Source organism: Lutjanus erythropterus, chromosome 6, assembly GCF_056507025.1.
Source record: "Lutjanus erythropterus isolate fLutEry1 chromosome 6, fLutEry1.hap2, whole genome shotgun sequence".
NCBI lineage: Eukaryota > Metazoa > Chordata > Actinopteri > Lutjaniformes > Lutjanidae > Lutjanus > Lutjanus erythropterus.
In genome coordinates this window covers 19,570,318-19,594,331 of record NC_139322.1, presented here as the reverse complement: position 1 = coordinate 19,594,331, position 24,014 = coordinate 19,570,318, and the positions used below count along the sequence as shown (strand labels likewise).

The 24,014-nt window shown below is 39.2% G+C and overlaps 1 protein-coding gene across 3 annotated transcripts in view; it reads right to left on the bottom strand.

Annotated features, from left to right (window-relative positions):
* Positions 1–1,388: 1,388 nt before the first annotated feature.
* LOC146325176 (RNA-binding motif, single-stranded-interacting protein 2-like) overlaps positions 1,389–24,014 on the bottom strand; it is a 30,202-nt gene continuing 7,576 nt past the window's right edge. For 2 of the 3 annotated variants that reach the window (XM_084721039.1, XM_084721041.1), the window contains exons 2-14: positions 20,527–20,726; positions 14,936–14,994; positions 12,363–12,454; positions 7,954–8,111; positions 7,589–7,668; positions 7,034–7,143; positions 6,874–6,920; positions 6,687–6,780; positions 5,659–5,709; positions 5,399–5,509; positions 3,886–3,966; positions 3,698–3,788; positions 1,389–2,409 (exon numbers count right to left, since the gene is read on the bottom strand). In XM_084721039.1, coding sequence (XP_084577165.1) covers positions 3,711–3,788; positions 3,886–3,966; positions 5,399–5,509; positions 5,659–5,709; positions 6,687–6,780; positions 6,874–6,920; positions 7,034–7,143; positions 7,589–7,668; positions 7,954–8,111; positions 12,363–12,454; positions 14,936–14,994; positions 20,527–20,726 — 1,161 coding nt within the window. In that variant the 3' untranslated portion in view covers positions 1,389–2,409; positions 3,698–3,710. The remainder of the gene's footprint in view (positions 2,410–3,697; positions 3,789–3,885; positions 3,967–5,398; positions 5,510–5,658; positions 5,710–6,686; positions 6,781–6,873; positions 6,921–7,033; positions 7,144–7,588; positions 7,669–7,953; positions 8,112–12,362; positions 12,455–14,935; positions 14,995–20,526; positions 20,727–24,014) is intronic. The other variant, XM_084721040.1, reaches the window with a different exon arrangement.

The following is a 24,014-nucleotide window of genomic DNA, read 5'->3' as shown; positions in this document are numbered from 1 at the left end:
TAATAGTGTTTTCTGAAGATAAAACAGGACAGAGCCACGCTTTACCAGTTGATCTCCATGTCCATGTAATAAGAACTTCATACTCTAATAACAACATCTAATTCTTGCTTCAGAAAAAAATACAGTTTTGGGATTTAGTGGAGACTCGGAAGCCGCAGGCAACACACAGCAATGCATAAACTGCTGTGTTTGGTAACAATTTGGTTTCATGTTGTTACTAAAATAAATGAAGCATTACTACACTGATAAAAGGAAATCAAAAGAAAGCCTTGATAAATTTAAATCTCTTATTTACAGGCAGCTCTGTGTGAGATGTGATCCCTGTTGAGAAACTTTGGATTTCATTTCAAGTGGAGCAGCTCAAAGTGAAGTAATATTTACAAACCTCAATTCAAAAAAACGTTGGGACGTTGTATAAAATGTAAATTAAAACAGAAATGCAATGATTTGCAAATGACCTATATTCAGTTGAGTATAGTACAAAGACAAGACATTTAATGGTCAAACTGATAAACTTTATTTATTTTTTTTTTCGCATTCTGACTTTGATGCCTGCAACACGTTCCAAAAAAGTTGGGACCAGTGCAATAAAAGACTGGGAAAGCTGTTGGATGCTCAAAAAACATTTGACAGGTAAACAGGTCAATCAGTAAGAGGTGAGAGTATCATTATGATTGGGTATTAAAGGGCCAACCTGCAAAGGCCCTGGACTGACGCCAAGTGGAAAAGTGCGCGTGTCCACATTTCAAATGGTTTTTGGACATCACGGACATCACGTCCTCCAGGCTAAAGAGGAAGAGGACCATCCAGATTGTTACCAGCGCTAACTTCAAAGGCCAACATCTGTGATGGTATGGGGGCGTGTTTGTGTCTATGGCATCATGGGTAACTGTCACATCTGTGAAGGCCTCAATAAAGCTGACAGGTACATGCAGGGTTTGGAGCAACACATGTTGCCATCTAGACGTCTTTTGTCAGGGACGTCTCTGTTTATTTCAGCAAGTCAACGCCAAGACACATTCTGCATGTGTTTCAGCAGCGTGGCTTTGTAGTAAAGAGCTCAGGTACTACACTGGGCTGCCTGCAGTCCAGGCCTGTCTCCCAATGAAAATGTGTGACACAACAACTTAAGTTGTACATCAAGCAAGAATGGGAACAAATTTTGTTTTCAAAACTTCAACAATTGGTGTACTTAGTTCCCAAGCGCTTTCTGAGTATGATGAAGATGTGATGTAACACAGTGGGAAACATGCTCCTCTTCTTTTTTTTGAAACGTCTTGCAGGTATCAAATTCAGTGAATGTATATTTACAAAAAAAAAACAACAAAGTTTATCAGTTTGAACATAAATATCTTATGTCTCTGTAGTGTGTTCAATTGACTAACGTTTTTGCAAAACATCGGATTCTGTTGTTATTTACACAGAATGCTGTTTATGTTGACACAACAGCTAGACTTTTTTGCAATTGGGGTTGTAGAACTTTTTCTGATAACAATAATCTCTGGAATGCTTTAAATCTACAGTATTAAGCTCTTTTAAAGAAGTCTTCTCTGTGAAATCTGTCATTAATGACCATCATCTCTAAATTTTCTCTTCTTTGTAATCTTCTGATTGTCTGAAGCTTTGTCGAGATTGTTGGAACTATAAATTATTTGAGAATCAAGTGCCAAGAAGAAGTGATTTTAACCACTTCAGGTAAAGGTTTCATAACCTGCTGCCACTTCCAGAGAAGTTAATCCAAGTCAGCACCATATCTGTCAAACATATGAGTCATCAGCCTTTTGAATGACTTCAGTTTGTTGTTTTTGAGCCGTCTGTATTCAAATATTTGCACCAATCAATCAAACTAGGACACATGAAGCTGAAAACACACAAAAAACAAATAATTATGTACAAAAAGGCAGGTTCAAAAATGCCTGAAAGTATCAGACAAAGAAAAGTGAAGTGAGATCAGCATATCTTACAAAATGTCAAAACAAAACATGACTCAAAATAAAACATGGTGTTGAAATGTTCTTTTCCTGGTTTCACTCTAGCTCCCCGGAGTAGTATTAGAAAAGAATATGAATAACGCTCAAAAAACCTTTTCAACATGTGTAGTGTGTGTGTGTGTGTGTGTGTGTGTGACTTTTTTCTTGACTGTTATCAAAATAGACGCTCCTCTTCATTCTGTTCTTTCTTTTCCCGTCTTCTGCCATCCTCCAGCCTTGCTTGCTAGCAGTAAAAGAGTTTGTTTTTAAAATATGAGTTTGTAGAAAATATCTTTTTTTTTTTTTTTTTGTCCTTTCTTGTCCTTTCTGTGTAACAGTCCATGTTCCTCCCGAGTGTCTGGTGCCTTACGTGCAGAGTCACTGTGCCGAGTTTCAGCACTTGGGCCCTTTGAGAGTCACTCCGGCTCCAGAGGAAGATCTGACATGAGGTGACAAGACCGTCCAATTAGAGACGAGAGCTGCTGCTGCACACTGACATCATACACGCTTAAATAAGGGTTCCAAAAAGGTTCTTCCTGGATGACTGGTGTTATACCCAGAACCATTTGCTTCTGAAGACCCCTTTTTGAAGAAAGGGCTGCTCAAGGGTTCTTTCTAAGACTAAACGTTCCATTAAGAACCATTTTCATCAAAAGAGCTCATTTTGGAAAACGAGTTCTTAAAAGATTGTTGAAACATTAAAATAACTTTTTTGTCAAGATTCGTCAAGGGTTCTTTGTAAAACAATACAGAGCTGGGTTCTAGATAAAACTCTTGGGACATAAAAGGGTTTTTGGTAGAGGCTCTGGGTGGGTTCTTGTTAGCACCCTGAGAGGGTGGAAAGCTTCTTGATAGAACCCCCAGAGGGTTCTGGGTGGAACCATTACACCATGGAGTAGTTCTCTCATCATCTTATCTCATCTCATACGGGGTTTTGTAGAAAGCCTTTCACAGATGGTTCTGGATATCACTCTTTATGTTAGGTTCTAGATAGAACTCTCTGAAAGGGTTCCAAGTGGAATCTTTCTAAATTCTACCCAGAACCAAAAAGGGTTCTATGGGGACAAGATAATATAAAAGGATTCTTAGTAGAAGCCCAGGGTGGGTTCTTGTTAGCACCCTTTGAAGGTGGAAAGGGTCTCGATAGAACCCCCAGAGAGGGTTCTGGGTGGAACCATTACACCATGAAACCAATTTTTGTAGAACCTTAGATATAGGTCTTTTCCACTGACAAGGAACTGGCCCTGTTCTGGTTCCAGCACCATTAATTTTGGTTCGGAACCTGAAAAGTTGGTTCCCAGCCAGCAGGTGTTTCTTGGGAACCAAAGTGGGCGTGTCATATCCTGCAGGTTTTTGACATCGTGATTACAACGGTTCCACACAAAACTGGTGGGAACAGCGGGTTCACTAAACAGTACCAAGGTTCCAGAAATCTTGGACAGAAGTGGTTCAGAGCTTATTTGTTGGAAAAAGAGCCAATGGGAGGTTCTGGGTGAAACCTTTCACAGATGGTGTAACCTTTTATTCTAAGTAGATCTCTCTGAAAGGGTTCTAAGTGGAACCTTTATCTACTAAGAACCAAAAAGGCTTCTCCAACGGGGACAAGCTGAGGAACCCTTGAGTTAGCACTTTTATTTTTAAGCATCTAGCATAACATAAAAATGATATATGCACATAAAGAGACAAAAACAACACATGCACAGACACTTGCAGTGATCAAAACTCACCTCTGCCACCTCTTCACTTGTTATGCTGGTAGGAGTAGGTTGTGTGTTCTGTGGGTGTCTCTATGGCAACGGGTTGTTGGACGGCACTTTCCTGAGAGGGAGGCAGCAAATATTAAGTCCATGAGCGACTGTTTCACATAACATTTTAGTGTTAAACTGTTCCAGTGAGAGAAAACAGAGTTCATTACCTCAACTGAGATGTTGGTGGCAGGCACTTGGGTGTACTGGGGGATGTAGGTCCCCTGCATAGAGGTGTTTGCAGGCATATACTGCAGGAGAAGGGAGATGATAAGTTCATCAGACATGACAGCTGGATTGGCAATAATACTGTCAAATAAATCTGCATTAGACAAGATTTCTATGTAAAACTACACCTGCCTTTATCAGCCTCAATTACATATGAGAACTGCAACTCAAGAACATCTCATCCAGTTCTTATCTTGTGGAGTATATATATTTTTTTTATTTTTCATTTGTTTTACTATATTAGTTTATTTCGTTTTTAATGTTTGTTTTCAATTCAGTTTAGTCTCAGTTAGTTTAGTTTTGATTGTTTGAAAATGTCTAGTTTTAGTTTAGTTTTTATTAGTTTTAGTATCAGTTTAATGTTTTTTTATTATAACAATTTAAAGGTATTTATAAGGGTCAATGTTTAAGAAGTCCAGAATAGTTGTTACAATATGAACACTTTGTGCAGGCGACTGACTCACAGTCATAAAACTAAAGACATTTCTTGTATGTTTTTAGCTAACTTCAGTTTGTTTTGTTACTACACAATACATTTTCGGTTAGTTTTCTTTTTTTTTCCAAAGTCTAGTTTTTCTTTTTGTTCACGTTAACTAAAAATTAGCTTTTAGTTTTCTATACTAAGTTTTAAGATCATGGTAGCACACAGACAGTGTTGCTGCTGCGGCCAGTGCTTTATTTCAACACTGAGTTTGCAGAAGAGTTGTGAAGAGAAGTGAGAGTTGTAACCACAAAGCAGTCACTGATTTCTGTTTAACCTCATTCACCCAGTTATAGACACTGAAACTGTAGTGAAAAGTGTCATGTTGTTTGTATAATGCTGATATGACTGTCAACAGATTTTGTTTTTTCTATGTAACTATACATGTCATATGGAAAAAACAGGCGAGACAATGACTCTCTTGCTGCAGCCACACTGCTCACACAGGCTGTGTGGATACTCTAACCTGTTAATACGGGAGCCGAAAGTAAAAGTATCTCTTTCTCGTCCCTTTCATGTATAACACAACCACAGACTGGTCAGCTCGGTATGCATGAGTGTGTTTTGTTTACAGACATCAACCCACATGACTTTTGTATGGACTGTATAAATCTAAGTGTTTTTTCAGCAACATTTTGAGCCACTAATGTGTCAAATTGCCTGGTGCAGCTTTAACTATGAAGGGCAACTGCATCTGCCTTTTTTTTCTGGGTTTTATCAAATGGAAACTCCCTCTCAGCCGTTAGCAAAAAGCAGTGACGTAGGTTAGAGCACTAATGTCCTTCTCTCCTCTCCCTCAACCTCGGGGGTTGAGATGTAGCAGCATCATCACACAGAAACCTATGACCAAAATTTTAATGTTCAGATTTGAATACACAATGAACACTACAGGGAAGCTACAGATGAATATAAAAACTTCAAATGTACCCGCCCTTTAAATACCAATGAAGCTGAGTTCATAATAATCTACTGACTGTGCCACTGCTGCCCATGGAGAGGTGGCTGAGCTGCTGCGTCAGGGGCCCCATCATCGAGGTCGGCTGGATAGACATGGTGTGGTCCATTCCTGGTGTCAGGACTGCTCCCTTTAAAACAAACATACACTAGTGTCAGACCTGGCTGTTAGGGCAAAGAGACTGTTTGATAGAACATGAAGGCAGAGGAATATTAAAAGAGTTCTCCAGAAACAAAAACAAGAAGGAAGGCCAACAGCGTTCACACTGAAGATACTCACTGTGGGTGGCATGATGTATGACTGATGATGTAACCAGGATGGGTTGTGTACCTGCAGCAACAAGAAAGACACACGTGTGCCAAGTTCAGATTACATCATGTAGAAAAAATCAATGAAGTTAGAAAATAGACATGCAAAGCCTCGTAAATTTAGCTGCGTTGTTTTTAGATATTTCACAATCATGGGATTTATAGTTATGTGACAGCAGGCCTGGGCTCACAGTTTAACATCTAAACTAATTAACTGGGGCTGTACCAAATATTTTTTACATTTGAAGTTTCTACTGAAGTTTGTGAATGAAGATTTGAATGTCGCCCTAAAAAAATCCTTGAGCAAAATCCTCAGTTTTAATAAGATGATTCATTGCATTGAATGGGTTAGTTAAAGTTTTTTTCTTAATTAAATCAACTCTCCTTAATGAACATAACTCTTGAGTTTTGTCAATATAAATGTAATTTAGACTGCTGTTAGTCCGCCCCGGTAGTACAAGTAAGTGCCTCTCGTTGAGTGCAGTAAGAAGGAGAGCAAACAGTTTTGACCGCAGTAAAAATATTTTTAAAAGGCTAAATGCCAACAAATATTGACTGACGCAGAATATTTTGTTAGATAAAACATGCTGTGACTTTTGGAAATGATTACATATATCTTTTTTCAATAAACTTTGACTTTGCAACAACTCTGAAGTTATTGGAAATGTTTGGATCACACAAGACTGAAACAATCCTACGCAGCCACCACTGCAATCTATCTCTACAAATCCTACTGAAATAAAGGAACACGACTGGTTGCTTTGAATAATCAACTGTAGATAAAAAATGTGTCAGGTGGAAAACAGGAAAAAAAAATATTTTAAATGATTAAGCCACAACAATAAAATTTTTTCTTCTAATAATATTAGCCTATTTTTTTTTTATAAATACCAGATTTAAAGAGAATGAACAGACATGAGAAAAATGCCGTACAGCACAACGCAAATGTCAACTTGGACTATCTGAACTAACACCTGAGCTTTGAGGGTCTGAAAGTACCTGGTAGGTGGACACAGGTGAATGCATGTACGGGGAGAGGGAGGTCGGCCCGATCATCCGGTTGGGGGCAATGCTGTAGGGAGAGGAGTAGAACCTACAGAGACACAAAGTTATTATTAGTCACCACAACAGCATGATCACACTCCCTCTGGGTGTAGTAGGGATTTGTCAGACTGGTCATACTGACCCATTCTGTAAGGCTGTGGTGGGGTCATAGGTGAGGGTCATTCCTCCCTGGAAAACATAAAACACAAAGAACTGTGTCATTAACAGGCTGATAAATGCACTATATGACATGAAATGCTACACAGAAAAGGGTTATCACAGAAGAAAAACCACAAACTCACAGTCTCGCCGTCTCTCGTCCAGGGCCGGCCGTTCTGCAGATATTTTCCTTGGCTCTGACGCTTCTTCTGGCCTCCATCAGCAAACTTACACAGCAAGGGCTCTGACGGCACTGCACCAGTCAGAAAATAATGTGTTAAATGAAATGTTGGCAGCATTACGGCTCATTAATAACATGATAATAGTGGGGTAATAGCTTAATTAAAAAGAGATAATAATTAAGTAATATCATGTAATTACCAATAGCTTTGTATTATCAGTGGGTATAAGGGGACAAAATATATTCAAAATCAAATTCTTGGGAATCGAAATTGATAATTACTATATTCTACATTCTCTTTTGTTTCAAGGTAATATGGTATAAATAATGTATACGACTACTACTACTAATAATAATAATGATAATAATAGCTTTTTGTGTAATGACCATGAATCAAGGCTGCAAAATGCTAAACCACCTGTTTCTATTGACTTCCCTTGTACTTACAACAAAACATATTTGATGCTACATTCAAACGAGATTTGCAAAGATATACAATGAGTAAAAGAAACCTCACCTGGAACTCCAGGTGGAGTCTTGATGTATTTTCCATTGAAATGTTGGATGATGGCTTCACATTTCTCTGTTGACTCCATCCTGTAGGGAAAGGTCAGATTTTATAAAAAACCAATCACTGTGTTTAACAGCAGCAGGTTACAGGGTTGGAGAGTTTCTACCAGCACTGGCCACCAGAGGGCTCACTCACCCTGATTAATACTGAAAAAAAAAAAACACAGATTATCTGTAACTTGAGCTCTGTCTGCTCTAATTTTTCAATTTTTCTTTGTGTTTCTGGATATTTTCCTCAAAGCTCTTGGAGCTACACCGTCACTAATCAAGCAGCTGTTCTGATTCATGTGACCTAACGACCAAAGCTTGTACCTGGCAAAGCCCACCCCTCGGCTGGTCCCATTGGCGTCACGGAGGATGCGAGTGGAAATGGCCTGGCTGAAGGGCTTCAGCATGTTCTCCAGCTCCTGCTCGTCCATGGACAGAGGCAGGTTGGAGATGTATAGGTTTGTGGGGTCCTGCTCCTGTTGCTGAATAGAGAGAAGAAGCCAACAGAGGATTAAAGAGTGAGGACGTGAAGCAGACAGAGCAGAATCACAAGCGTATCATGATGTCAGGAGCAGCCCTCCAAAAATCAAGAACCGTGGAAAGCTGCCGGCACTAGTGTGAGGGAATTTATATAACCTTTTACCAGGGAGAAAAAGTCTACAGAATACTTTATTAAATCAGAGGTTCCCAAACATTTTCAACTCAAGACCAAAAAAGAGAAATATGGTGTCTCAGAGTACATTAGCAATAATCAAATGAGTGAAATGTTAAGTTTCTCATTGCCTCTTTAGTGCAAGAATCTGACGATATGATATACAGGCGTTATGATTCAATATATGGTGATATACTATAACTAGGAGATATATTGTTATTTTTAAATCTAATATTAGTATTGTATAAGGAACACACACCCATATACACAAAAGAGGTTTAAAAGTTTTCTCTTCATGCAGTCATGACATTTAAGGTAACAACACTGCTATCAAACAGTCAGCAGTTTAAACACGACACAAAATGAACCACTGTGATGAATCTTTGCGTGTATCAAGATCAATTTAGTCTCACAAACTATAATATCATGATACTAATCAATATTGATATTTTCTTACACTCTTACACGTCATTGTGAACTTGCACTGTCAACTGATACGCTAGAAGGCTTTTAATATGAAACAGATACAAGGAAGTTTTGAATTTTTATTAACAGCGTAACACAGAAACTTTCACAGGGCAAAAAGGAGGAGATCAAAATGAGGCTTTGTATGTGAGTCGTCTGTTGAGTTTACTGTTTTATGTTCCAAAATACAAATGTTACTTTTGCTCGGTTTTGTTTTGTACTTAAATGGTATGTTCTGCACAGATCATACCTCATCTGAGTTTCATGAGCCCTGTGTGAATGACTTGTCAATCATAAGGTAGCCACACCCTAAACTATACCCTGCTTTATTGTCTGTTATACTCTAAATGTGGCCATTATTTACTAAAACGAACATCATGCTGTTGAAGAAGACTTGAAACTAGGAACCATAAGCTCATTGGGAACTGCGATCGTAGATCAAGTGAGAAGTTGGGTCATTTTTGCCATAAACCTCTATATAATCTGACTTCTTTTTGCAGCCAGTAGAGTCGCTCCCCTGCTGGCCATTAGAAAGAATGCAGGTTTAAGGCACCTCCACACTGGCTTCACTCCGTCCACTTCTACTGTCTATGTTTTAACCATTAGTGAGGAGTGATTTTTTGACCCCAGCTGTATTATCCGACTCTGTTTCCCATCTTGTACTGAGTTGGATGCTAAAGGGTTGATATCTCCGTTCTTTGTCTTTTGATCCACCTGTCACTATTTGTAAAAATAAGGTAGGCGTTTTTCTCTGCCTTTTGCTGACCCAATAAAAACGAGCCCATAACTAATTTTTGGTCCCAACCTTCAGTTTGGAAAATGGTGCATCAGAAACTTGAAAAAACAGTCTGAGAGAAAGGTCAGAGGGTTTGAAGTTGAAGGTGGATTTCATTTTGGCCTTGTATGAGAGAGTGAGCTGCGTGGATGAAGAGAAAACAGATATTCAGAGAGATGGAGGAGATAGTCTTCTGGCTGGACTTCAGCTGAACTTCTCTCTCATTTTGACTCTCTCTATTTCTGTCTCTTCTACTTTTCTTCATCAGACTCACTCCTTTTTGTCTTCACACTCCTCTCTCATATGTTATTACCACAAGGATAGAGGAAGACAGGCCCATTGTGTGAGACTGGCCCCTCTTAAGAGGATGAAAGCGCAGGAGGATCCAGGTAATGTGATATCAAAGCATAATTACATTTCAAATGGCTCTCCATCCATGGATGATAAATGGTTACGTGTTCTGGCTCGGTGCAGAATCACAGCACAGACACTCTGGACAAAGACCTTTGGAAATGATCTGGAGAACATCTAAAGCATTGTGCTATCATCTCCCCACAAGGCAAACATTATCATCCTGTTTCCTAGGTCAGGGTAATAATATGTCGCTTGCATTCATGCAGTCATATTCATGTGGTAATCCCGACCTTGAATGCAGGCACAGAGGCCGGCTCTGTTGGCTTGCATAAATCAGACAAATTATGCAGCTTTTTTCCTAATCTGAATTTGAAATTATTAGAAAACAACCTGAAAGAAACTCTTAAAGTACCACACTGTTATTTATTTTGCACTTTTGAAGCACTTTGTAGGCTTTTTTTTATTATTTTCTCTGCCTCCTACTCAAACAAATTTAATTTGACCAACAGCATCTTGTAAGATAACCAATCTGTATCACCCTCTAACCATAATGCATATTCATTATCTCAGAGTGCAGATGTGATTAAAAACCTGTAAATGCGGTGTGAATTAATTTCCATCCTATGAATAATGCATGTGCAATCGCAGCGACCTGTGCTGAAGGTGATTTCTCCTTCACCTCCTCCCTCCTCCTCCTCTTCCTTACCAAACTAACATCGAAGCTCAAACCCATGAGAGCCGAGGAGGAGCAGAGGAGACCTGCTGTGGGTTTCAACCGCAAGTGAGTCAGACTGAGTCAGAGAGAAATCTGACGCAAACATAAGCCTTGTTGTAAACCCGGAGTGAAGGGTGAGTGGAATCAAGTTATTTTGTGAGCAAGGAGCCGTATGAATGTCAGTGATCCAGCTTAACGAGAGATCAGCTTTCCCAGGGTGTTGGTGGCGTGCGTGTTCATGTGTGTGCTCGTGAGTGTGTGTCATAATCCGGTTGAGGCAAGGCTGGAGAAGTGCATGTGTGATTGTCAAGTGTGTGTGTGTGTGTGTGTGTGTGTTGACAGGGCGGGTGGCTGGGCACAGGGCCCTGCTGACTGGGGAGCTGCTCAGACACTGAGTCAGATGCCACCAGGGAGAACAGACAGGTCCTTTGTACAGGGAGCGCAGAGAGCAGGCCCTGGGACACACTCCCTCAACACCGTTACAACACACACACCATGTACACGTGTGCACACATGTACCTGTGTGCATCGCTTGTTTGCGCACGCACAAATTCTACAGTGCATTAATACCCTCATAAATACACTTATTTAAGCCTGCAGTGCACCGCCCGCCCTGCAGACACACATGCATGCACACACACATAAGCTGGGGCTTAATTGGCTTATAGTCCTGAACCATGGCTCATATAACAACAAAAAACATGGGGAGAAAGAGAAAGAAAGAGGTGGAGACAGCTTTAAAATCAAATTCATAAAATGCAGCTGAGCTAAGGCCAATGAACAACCTTCCTGCTGCAAGGTTAATAATTTACCATTTAATTTGTAATTAATAATTCATCCTTGAACTTTTTGCTGAGTCACTGTCAAAATGTATGAAAGCTTTTTTTTTTTTCCTTCACGTGCAGAGACTTCAACTCTGACTAACAATCTGAATTAAAGGGGCAAAATTAAAAAGGCTCATTTTTACACTTGGTAGAAAGAAAATATTTCCTAAGAAAAAACCCCCACAAAGTTGTGTAACGGATAAAAACATATTTATATAAATTCACAGGTACTAGCCTTTGTAGAAATGAACTTACTGTGGGAGAAGGCAGCGGGTGAAAACAATTATATAGTTCATATAATCCAATAATATGTTTTTCGTCCCTGGAGAATCAGAAATGAAAATTATTGTGCAGAATTATTGACCGTTAAATCTGCTAATTATATCAAGCATAATCAGCCACCAGGATTTTACTATGAAAGCCAAAGACACAACCTCTGACCCATAGCAGTGGGACGTCACTGTTCAATTTGACAACAATGAAGGCTAGCAGCAAGTTAGAAAAGTATTAGCTACTGATAGCCGCAAGCTAGGTGCTTTGGAGTTTATGTTTACATTTCAGAGGAAACACATTTCCGAGGAAGCTGTAGGAGAACAGCTGCTGTGCCAGTTGAGAGCACAGCTGAGTGATAAGTGAGCAAATGTGCGTGTGTGTTTAATCACGGGTACAGCTTAGGACGCAGAGTAACAAGGTCATGACTTCTAGAAGACACATTGCTGTTGTTTCTAAAATATATTCTGTGATGCTTTGAGCTCAAGATGAGTGTCATTTAATTCCACTATATTTGAGAGAAGGCAGACTTCTCTACAGTCAGTAAAACTCAGCAACTTACACCAAAACAACCTAGATGGGTAAATATCACTACAGGTAAGAGGAAAAACATGCACTTTTGATTCTGGGGGAACTGTAGTAATAAACCCACCAAATATTGACAAGTGGGGTTCTTACCTTGGCCATCTGAGCCTGCACTCCACCTGCCTTCAGTGCCGTCACTGCCTTCTGAGCTGAAGCCGGACTGTCAAAGTCAACAAAGCCATAGCCTGCAGGGACCGAGACAAACAGCGAGACATACAAGTTATGACAATGAGACATGTATACTAGAGGATTCTGTGGACACAGGCATGTAATCTGAACTCAAGAAGCATGTACTGTGCTTCTGGACTGTGCTTCTCCATGGAGGACAGAAGTAGAGTTAACAGTTATTATTGTTATTATGTCACACAAAACACACCTGTTAGATAGATATACTGTGAAGCTTAACACACAGCAAACACTTGCTGATCTAAAGCAAACAGCTTTATTGAGAACATATCAGTTATGTGTTGTTGACTGTAATCTGTAACTTTCCACACATTTAAATTCCAGCATCTTACCACGACTAAACTATGTAGTGTCAAGTGTGATGTTATTTCACCTCTTTGTTGTTGATATGCACTGAAAATATCATCAGCTGACAAGATAAGGTGTTACTGAATACATTATCTACTAAGGACGTTAATTTGTAGAGCAACTGCTTTGTGACGTGTACAGGTGTGATCTGACAAAACAGAACAGAACAGATGATCTAAATCCATGGAAAAAAATGTCTTTCCTGTTTATTTTCCATACAGGTAGTTAAAATAAATGTATGTAAAAGGAAAAAGTCAATTTCCTGTGCACACATCAATCTTTTTTAAAATAAATTAGTGTAGAGGTGTGTGTATAAATGGACTTTTCTTTTGAAATTCCCTGCACCACTAAAGCAGGTGGTGTGTGAGTTGTCTTCTACTCATAAAATAAATGCACAGCAATGCAAAAATATTGTCGATTTCCCATTTTCAATTTCAGAATCAAAATATATTATCATAATTAGAGCTACAATGATTGGTCTTTAATCCATTAGTCAATCAACAATTAAAACACTGAACATGCAACTATTTTGATAATCAATTAAAGAATCAGTGTGCAGGATTTGGTGTCATCTAGTGGAGTTGCAGATTGTAAACACCACACCTTACCCATCCCTGAAGAGCGTATGGTGGCAGCAAAATTGATGAAAAACACAAAATATCTAGAGCCAGTGTTTTTTTTTTTTGTTCTTGGTTATTGTAGAAACATGTAGGTGAAACAAGGCGGCCTCTGAGGAAGAGAGACGCGTCCTCTGCAGACATAAATGGCTCATTCACGCACACAATGATTGTGATTTTGAAATGATTATACTCTAATGAAATCACAATTATGAACTAGGGTTGGGCCGACGAACGGGTGGATGGATGCCATCGTCAGTCATCAACCACTGAGCCCTCTACAGTCATTATATGGTGATTTAAAAGCCATCTGTATTTGAGGTGGTGTGTCCTCGCAGAATTGCAGAAAGGCAGGACTTGTTGGTAAAGTTCCTATTTTGACATGAGGGAGAGAAAATAAAAAGACGATGCTGGTCATTACACTAACATTACATCTCCATGTCCTGTTCATTATTTTCTCGTGAACCCAACATGCTTGGTCACAGCAGTGGTGTTTCTTTTCTGGAGGTCACTGTTAGCGTGTTTGCTTCAATCGTGTCGTTGTTATTTGCACTTCTGTTTTCTTAGCTTATCTTGCTCAGCATAGCTAGCCAGCTAACTTTGTTTCAAGCCTTAGAGCCGCAACACAACAAGGTTATGGACATGTGGTGCAGAGATGAAGACGCTTTTAAACCCGGCACGAGGATGTATGTCAGACGCTCGCTTGGCAGGCATGTGAGAGTTAATCTGTCTGCTCCCTTCACTGGCGATGGGAGCCAGCAGAGCGAGACAGTTGGAGGTTGCCGTCAGAATGACAATGGAAAGCAGCGGTGACTCGGCGGTGACCATAACAACAACGTCAACGTCCATCGCTGGTGTTTGACTGTGGACATCGTCATATGCCAATTTGGTGGACATCGCCCAACACTATTTAGAACATTTTATTCCATATTGTGCCAATAGATCCCCTGAAATCTTACAGGCTTGACTCTTAAATAATTTAAGAATTTAAGCCTCTCAAATGTGAATTTTTGGTTTTATGATAGTAAACTGAATATCTTGGCAGGTCATTGAACTTGATGGACATTTTCCACTATTTTCTAACTACCAAACAGTTAATAAACATTAGTTGCAGGAATGAAGTTCAACATTTTACCTTTGGCTCATCTGACTGTCATTACAAAATTACTTGATACATGGATTAACAATTTAAATAATACACTGTCAAGAGCTTATCCTTGTTAATTATGACGTTATGTTTCTTACATTCAAACAACATGTGATACTATCTCACAGACACATTCCTATCTAAACTTTAACATTATCCAGTAAACTAATGCTGAGTTTACAAACAGCCTGTCCATAATTTTACTTTTCATACAAAACAAACTTCTCCCATTTAAGCTCCTGTTAAAATTCATCATAAACATCACACCATGACACACTTTTTAGCTCACTTAGCCACTTCTGTATGACCTGACCTTTCAACCCCTGTTCAACGTTTACTTTCTTTCAGCTGATGCCTTTACGCCTCACCTTTGCACTTGTTGGTAGTCTTGTCCAGGATGGCCTTGGTGGAAACGATTTTCCCGTACCTGAAAAACAGTGTGGTTTACATTAAAGGATTGTCCTTGTACTGTGTACTGAAAATAATGACTTGTTTACATTCAATATTAGTATTGCAACACTGCTGAGGCGATGTGGTTCCTCTCTAAACTTTACGCACCCTGTGAGATGGTGCTCCATGATGACTGAATTATAATTCGCCTGACAGATCCAGTGCAGTGACACCGAACACAATTAGACCCTCTGATAATAAATGATGTGCATAAGGGAAATCTTTAGAGGGAGGGGGGTGGGACATAAATTAGATGAAATAAGAGTAATGTCCCATGGGTTTCTGCATGCTAGAAAGAACTATAGATTTCCCATATCTTTTTCATTCCAGCTCACACACACATGTCAATAGGGATCATAACTCAGGGGGAATCCAACGTGACGTGATAATATGGTAAACATAAATGTCTCTGCTGCTTTCAGATTGCTCCACAATATACTATCAATATAAAAATCCTGCAGTATTTATCCAGCTTGGCCGGCTATAGATACTGCAGATGCAAAGGATAGCGCCTGGCCCGGGAAAATGCTTCTGTGCAGCAGAGTGTCTATCGGTTCCCATCTCTCCAGGCATGTGCATGCAGTGTAATCTGATATGCCTCTCCTTGGCTGCCCTGTCCAATGCTGGCTCCCAGCCATACTCTCATTCTACTAACCAGCTTCTCTCTGGGCAGCAGCGCTCCACCCTCCACTGGGTCTTAGTGCTCCACTCATAATGCAATCCAGCTTCATCCCTGTGACTCTGCACCATTGACTGCCACATTTCATCCGGGATACAAGAGTCACTTTAAAAAAATATTCTCTATTAATAAGGATCAAGCAATGACCTGCTGAAATTGTAATCTGAAAGTTAATCTGTTGGGTCACTCCAAATTGGAAATGAAATTGTTTCTTTTAAGGCAATTTAGGATTACTTTCCCTTAAAAAAAAAAACAATCTGTAAATCTTTATTCCTTTACCGAGGTGGTTTAAGGTCACCTGTAAATAGTGGTGGAATTTATCCAGGTGCATCGCAAGCACTGCACTTAAATACAAATTTGACATACATGAACCAGTCAAAGGTTTGGACACATGTTTCTATTTTATGCTACTTTATACTTGTACTTCTCTACATTTCAGAGGGAATTATAACACATTTTACTCCAGTACATTTTTTTTAATATATATTTAGTGACTGAAGTAAATGATGTCTCAGGAAAAACAAAGCACCCGATAGCAAAAGCAAGTGAAGTTGGGCCATATAATGCAATGGAAATGTGACTTTATAGTTGTTTCTCATATAAAATAACATGGTATAGTTATAAGATACGATGCAGTACTATAGTAAAGTCAATTGAAGTCAATTTTATTTATTTAGCACTGAAGCATAATCAAAGTTATATCAGAGCACTTCATATAGAGGAGGACAAGACCGTACCCTTTAGCATTAAGGTGACAGTGGAGAGGAAAAACATATACAATGTATCTAAAATGCGCTCAGCATTGACAAACTACAGCATTCAAATGCTCTTACAATATTTGCTACTGATGAAAACAGAATAATTTTGTAATAATACAACAAAATGAAAGTTTTACTTTTGATACTTTAAGAACATTATGCTGATTATACTTTTGTACTTTTACTTTTACATTTTGTATCCACGTCTTCAATTCAAGTTCCATGTAAAATGAATAAACGTGAAAAGGACAGTATGGCCAAAGTGAAAACAGAAATTGATAATAACATTATTACACATTGGGAATATACATATTGAAGTATTAAGTTCACAGTGTGTTATTTCCCATTTATCTATTCTTGGGTCCCATTAATGTTTATACCGTACATAAAAACATTTTGAGATGTGTTAAAAAATTCTCTATCAGTTTTGTTTTACTCAAGGTACACTTTTCCAAATTCTCTGCACATTGAATCCATCCAGTGTTGGTGAACTGAGGCTCTGTTGTATAATGCATTTGACGCCCTATATGACATTACTATTTCATGATGCATTTATGATTCTGAGCCACAAGATGCTACCAACTGGACTGGATGCATATGCTAGCATTGTCTTCCTATAAATTCATATACATTGTTAATGTGGGTACACACAGCAATCCCATCAGTCTACAGCATTTCAGCTGTGAGTTGTGCTCACTGCTGCACTCCCCTGCTTACACAGTTCAGATACCCGTTCACTTAATTGCGCTCAGGATCTCAGACTACATGATGCAGAGGGAAAAGAGGGGCTGGAGATTCAGCCATGTGTGAGAATAGTTCGGCCCGATGTCCATCCATGGTCAACCACCAGAGACGGACTGCGGGAGAGAACCAGAGCGGCATTGAGGCACCCGGAGAGACAACTGCAGGGGCCGGAGATGGAGAACCAACCCCCATCCCCTGCTCTCATCCCTCACTCCCAACAAAGTACATCTCAGAGTGCGTATACAACTACTCTGAGTGTGGGGGAGGGGAGATCTGGGAGTGTTGTGTCCTGATACTATGCACACTGGATTGCACAAGATTAATTTGATCTAAGATTAGTTCTAAACAAGTTTAAAATGAGTAAATCCACATTTAAAATTAAGCAGAACTCACTAACTGTTGCACAATTAAAAACTAATCTCAGTTTAATAAATCTAGGTTTAAAAATCTAAACCTAAATTAAATAGAGATTAATCAACATAGTGATGCTTCCTTACCCAAATTAAAAAACATGAAAAATAAATTCAAGCGGTGGACCTAGAGAGTGAAAACAGTAACCCTTTGGTTCCTAAAAAACTCTTTATAGAGGTTGCTTGCTAACAAAATAGTTAGGCTAACTAAATATCATATTGTTTGCTAGCTAGTTCAAAAGTTAGGTAGCCTGCCAATGATGGCTTGGTGGAGAAGCTCTAATCGCTCCTCCTGTAAGTAAAACTTGTTGGCTGGATTATGAACTGGAGTGAATGAAAGAAAAGACGCATCACAAAACTTAATTGGCCATTTTAAAGTTACTGGAGTTTAAAATTTTGGTTGAACAGAATCAAATTTAATCTAGGTTCAGAGTAAAAAACTGACGTTTAAAGATAAATTTAATCTTTCTTAATTTTAAGATAGTTTGAAAGTTTGGTGCTACCTAATTTAACATTAAACCATGATTTAATCAGGTTTAAAAATGAATCCTTCTTGGTGTAATCCAGTTTTAGTGTTCAAACTTAAGTTAAACAAGTCAAATTCCCTCAATGATGTGTCTTTCCTACTGTTTTACATCCTCATCGACTAGCATTTCCTCTATTAACTGTTATTGGACACAGTATCCTCTCAGTCCAGTTTAACTGACAATTACACTGGCTTTAATGTGCTCTGCTAAAAGGCAAATTTCATGCAGTGATTTTATCTGCTCTGTAAAAGCAGAAATATGAGAACTACCCCCACAGAACACCACCTGACACAGAAACCCTGAACTCCATTCACTCCTCCCCCTCTGATTCTCTCCATCCACCCCCCCCAACCCCATGCCATTGCCCTTGTTTGTCTTTCCCTTTCCCTTGGGCTCGCCGTTTCCTGTAGGGTTGGGCAGCCTCATGTGAGCCATATCTTCCAGACAGCTGTAAAATAGCAGGCCTCTCCCTCCCTCTTTCTCTTTCCCTCCTTTTCTTTCTGTCACTCCTCTCCTCTGCTCTTCTGGTCCTCATCACCAGGCTCCAGAATTCAATTAAGTGAACCCAGATCGTTCATCTCAGCCCTACTTGTTTTGATGTCTTCCACTGAAGGCCTAACAAACATATCAGATGGATTTGGATGATGCCGCTGTTTGATGTCTGACTCCACGCTGCCCACAACAGAGTTTTCAAAGACTCACACTCGCACTGATGAGCAACACAGCGTGGTATTTATAGTGCAGAAGATGACTTTGAATTAGGAGAGCAGAGTCTCATTGTCATCAAACCGCATGATGATAATCTACAAGCACAGAGGAGCAATAACTCATGCAGGCCAAAAAGGAGCAAGAGGAGACATACAGAAAGCATTAGCGTGAGAGAAGGAGACTAAACATTCTGTACCTAGTTGTTGGAAAGTCTGTGCTCAGCTGTGCCAAACTGAAAGGTCTTAGTTTGCTACCCAAATGATTGTTGGTTTTTCCACAACACCACTAAATGATGGGCCTTAAAAGCGTCTGGGAGGAAATGTGTCCCTCTTCTTCGATCCAGAAATACCTGCTAAGGTGCGCTTTTGCAGGCAAGTGCATTTCAAGTCATGCAAGTATGTAGTCATGCGATCCTGGATGCATTCAGGCAGCCAGCCACGGCCCATCTATCCATGCACCCATCACGCTGTTCTATTTTAAAGGGATAGTTTAGATTATTTGAAGTGGCGTTGTATGAGGCACTCATCCATGGTCAGTGTATTACCCTACAGTGGATGGTAGTCATCATGCCCGCACTTTGGAGAAGCAGACTGGAGTACCAGCACAGAAGCTGAGTAATGTCCTGATGTTGACAGGGTCAGCAACAAAAGGTATTCTACCCACTTTAAAAAAGGTCCAACTAAAAAAAAAAATCAATTTCAGTTTAAGTGTATGCTGTATTTAGAATATTTGACCCCTTTATCTTGTAATTAAAAAGCCTTTTCTGATGGGTAACCACCATTTTATAAGCCAAAGATCGCTCTCTCTAAACCAACCAAACTCCACAGGCAAAATCAGTAATTTTACTTCACAGAACACAGGAGTTGCTTGTCTACCACTGCCTGAGTCTATTTGTCTGTTTGTGTTATTGTGTGACTTTGGTGACCAGCATGAAAGCTAAGCAATATACTGCTGTGAAAAGTGACTGCAACAAAAAGTATTTTTCCCATTAATGAAAGGTCCACATAAAAAAATCATTATCAGTTTAAGTAGTGTCAAAGAGACGTTTCTGGCAGGAAACTGCTGGTGTATAACCTAAATATTGTTCTTTTCAAACCAACCAAACACCATCAGTGAAATCACTAAGTTTACCTCACACAGGAGTTGATGGCCTCGTCCTCAAATTGTCTGTGTTATTGTGTGAATTTGGTCTTTAAAAGTTCAAATTCACCGAAGCCATATAATAACACATACAATTCAAGCAGCTTCAGGCAGATTCAGGCAGACATAGGCAAACAACTTCCTTGTTCTGTGAGGTAAAATGATTGATTTTGCTTATGGAGTTTGGTTAGTTTGGAGAGAGCGATGTTTGGTTTATATAATGGTGGTTTCCCATGAGAAAAGGCTCTCTGATGACAATGTAAAGCTGTGCCAATATTCCTGGTGAAAATACTCTAAATAAAGTGTATATTTAAACTGAAATTGATTTTTTAGGTGCATCTTTTTTAAGTAGCCAAAATACTACTACTACTGTAGGTAATACTTCGACTAGTACCTCATACAACCCCACTTCGAATAATATGAACTATCCCTTTAATCTACTCTGCAACTGCAGTCTGATTCATGGGTACGGCAGGCAGCTGGAGACAGATTTATTTGATGCACATATAGAGGTTAGAGCAACTATTTTTCTAGGTGACTTACGGCTGACAGAGTTTGACCAGATCCTGGTCTGTGGTCCCTGGGTGGAGGCCACGGATGTACAGGTTGGTTTTGCTCAGCTGCTCTCCTCCACTGCTGCTGCTGCCATTGCTGATGGAGGACGTGGTGGTGGAGTTGCTGTTGTTGTTGTTGTTGGGGCTTGGAGGAGCCATCTGATGGTTGGAGGGGGACACATACGTCTGCTGCGGAAGAAATAGAGGACACGGTCAGATTCAGGATGGTGCAGTCACACACAAAGCAAATACTTCTTTAGGCACATGAAATTAAATGTATATACTGATGTAGTAGCTAACATGATATGAAGCAAGAACAGCTGGTTAATCGTAGTCCTCTCACAATTACATAGTTGCCTAATAGCGACTATTTGAGCTGGCTGCAATCATTTTGTTTCCATTCACCTGTATAAAAACAGCTGCATGAAACTAACAGAAACGTGAAATTTCCACCACTATTTCCGAGACATTTTCCACCATTTGAGGTTTCGCTAGTGCTCTTTTAATCTACTTGCTGTGCCCCCTTCTTCTGCTAAGATTTAATGGCACCTGGCAATGTCCACATAATGGTAGCGGATGGAAACACACATTATTTTACATCTTCTTTTGCCAGTGTAAATTTGTTTAAAATATGCACTACACAGGTGTGGAAGACAAGGATACAGTGGCAGGAATACATTGTTTATTTTGAATATTGGCACCTATTGTCATCAGTCATAGGTTTTGTATATAAGTTATTATTTATGTCATATCTGCCCTGTGCAATTTTTGACGTTGTATCCTTAATATAATTTATTTCAAGTAAAGGACAGTGTGCCCAAGAAACTGAAGGTGTGCATGAGCTTTTAATTAATTGTCAACCAAAATTTCACGATTGTGACAGCCCCTGTCCGTGGTCTACTAAATGACCTGCTCAAACCACAGTCTTTATAAGACACAATGAGAAAGAGCATGAGCAACGGTGGCTGTTAACCTAATGACATGGTCTCAAAAGTATCCAGAGAACTAACAGATCAGGTGAGATGGGGTGGAAAAAAGGATAAAGAGGATATAAAGAACCTCAGATTTCTATCCATGCTTTAACACAACAAATGTCTTGATATATATAGTGCAAATAAGTGATGTAATACAAATATTAATTTAAATTCTCTTAAATAAAGAGAAACATGAGAAGAACAATGTATGAAATTGCAACATGTAGCCATAAGCAGAGAGTGCACATATTCACATTAAAAGGTTATACATGCATAAATTATCTTTGCATGCAGATGTGATGTGTATACAATATACTCCACACTCTGAACGTGGTCTGGTTTAGCAGAGATGGGAATCATACATTTCACCAAATACAAGGTGCTACAAATACGTCAAACATTTACTGTTACAATTAATCAAATACTCTACAAGCAGCCAGGAGCAATGCAGTACACCCCGCTTGGGCAAAAGATAAATGAATGGTGGTCGAACAAGTCAATGTTCAGTATCAGTCTGTGCAAAAATGGAGGAAAGCTGGCAGTGTAAGTTTGATGTAGTCTTTAATGTTGTAAGATTGACTTTCTTAATCGACTGGCTGTTTGTAACTCACTCATTACAACAATAATACACCCTGTCTTACTGTCATCAGGAACTTCAATGCAGATATTTTAGACAATAAAGAAAATTAAAACTGTTCTGTAGCGATACTGACTGTACTCCATAGGAAAATGTTGTTGCCTCTGTGCATATTTGGCTGAGACACAGACCGACCACTGTGTCTGTATATCTGATGCACATGGTACACTAATTATCATGGAGATCTATTACAGGTTGTCTATGAAACACAGCATACCCGCTGGTTTGACTGTAAATGTTTCAAACGTTACCTTCGTTATTATATATTAGTGTACCATTCAAACTGACCTACTTTAGAACAGAGCAGAACTACTTCTGGCAGAAATGTAAACTGTAAAACTTTATAGCAAACATGGGAAACTGCACTCTGCCTATCTTCTGATGGCAGTTGAGCCCAATCATAAATGTAAAAACAAAGCGTATAATATTAAATCTGGCTGGAATTAAAGTGGCTGAGCTCCACATTGCTGCAAGAGAGGCTTTTATGTTGTGGGTTGAAGCTGGAAGTGTTTTTGTGAACAATTTTCACTGGGAGTATTTGAAATATTTCCAATCAAAACTGTTCAGAGAGAGATCTATGGATTATCCACAGTAACCAGGACATAGTTTCTGGAAAGAAACTTTCATATTGGCTCTTTCAAATTACATTTTTCTGTGCTTTGAGCAGTAAAAAAACAAATTCCACTCACCACTATTGTCTTGAGGTGGTGGCAGAAATCTCAAAACCTAAACTATCTGAATAGCTAGATACCAGTAAGTGTTTGGGTTTTTTTTTAATCTAGGAAAACTGACACTCTGTAACTAAGCATTAGGAACACATATCTTTACCACAATCCACGTATCAAAGGATCAGTATACAGAAACATTGCTCAATGTATGCATGCAATGAGCATGTTATTGGTTGTGCCATATGTTTATCAGCATAAATGTACCCACATATGAGACAGCGATAAGGAATCTCAAATGTATGTGCACAATTAATTGAAATATAATCAAAACCACAATATCTCGAATTGCAGAAGCAGCAAATTTTTTTATTTTTTTTTTATAAGGGAAAAATATGTGACAAAACAGAATTTTAATAAAGTACTATAGTGCCTCAGAGATACCCTAGCCCACAAATCTGGTTCTCCAGATGTAAGAAAACATGTTTGTTTGGTAGACACCCCAATAAATGTAACAACATGATGATAATTTTTTTTATAATGATCATTCTCCTCTAATCATGAATCATATCACTTGCATATCAGTTGCAAAATCTGTCAAAAGAATCACAATATGATTTTTTATTTTATTTTTTTTACAGGTGCAGCTCTAGTGCATTCACATAACACTTTTATGTGATCACTCTTTTCAGTGTTTGCCTTTTTAAAAAATCTCTTAATACTATAGAACAAACTAAATCAAATTTGTATGTAAGTAAAATGAAAGCATGGCCTTCCTCTCAGTGCTGGTGGAGGAGGAACTGTTTGATTAGTTAGGGTCAGCAGGCCCAGCCCCAGGGAACAATGGGATGGCTTGTTGGACACCACAAGGTCAGCACTGGAGCACCAGCTTATTAACAGAGAGGGAGTTGTCAAAAGACTGCTGGAATCAAGCTAATTGTGACTTCTCCGTTTCCCTCTCTGCTGCGGTGGATCTGTTCTAACCAGCTCCAGTACAAGTTAAATTCAGATTCCACAGCAACAAAACTGTCAGGGAACACATTTCACAGCATTAAAACAAAGATTTTAACATTTAAAACTAAAGCATGAGTGTTTGTTTAATACTCACAATGCCTGTTGCCTGATGCCTGCAGTGTCACAAAACTAAATTCAGATATTCAGACAGTCAGATCTTCTCTGGGTGATATAAATTGTCAAAGAT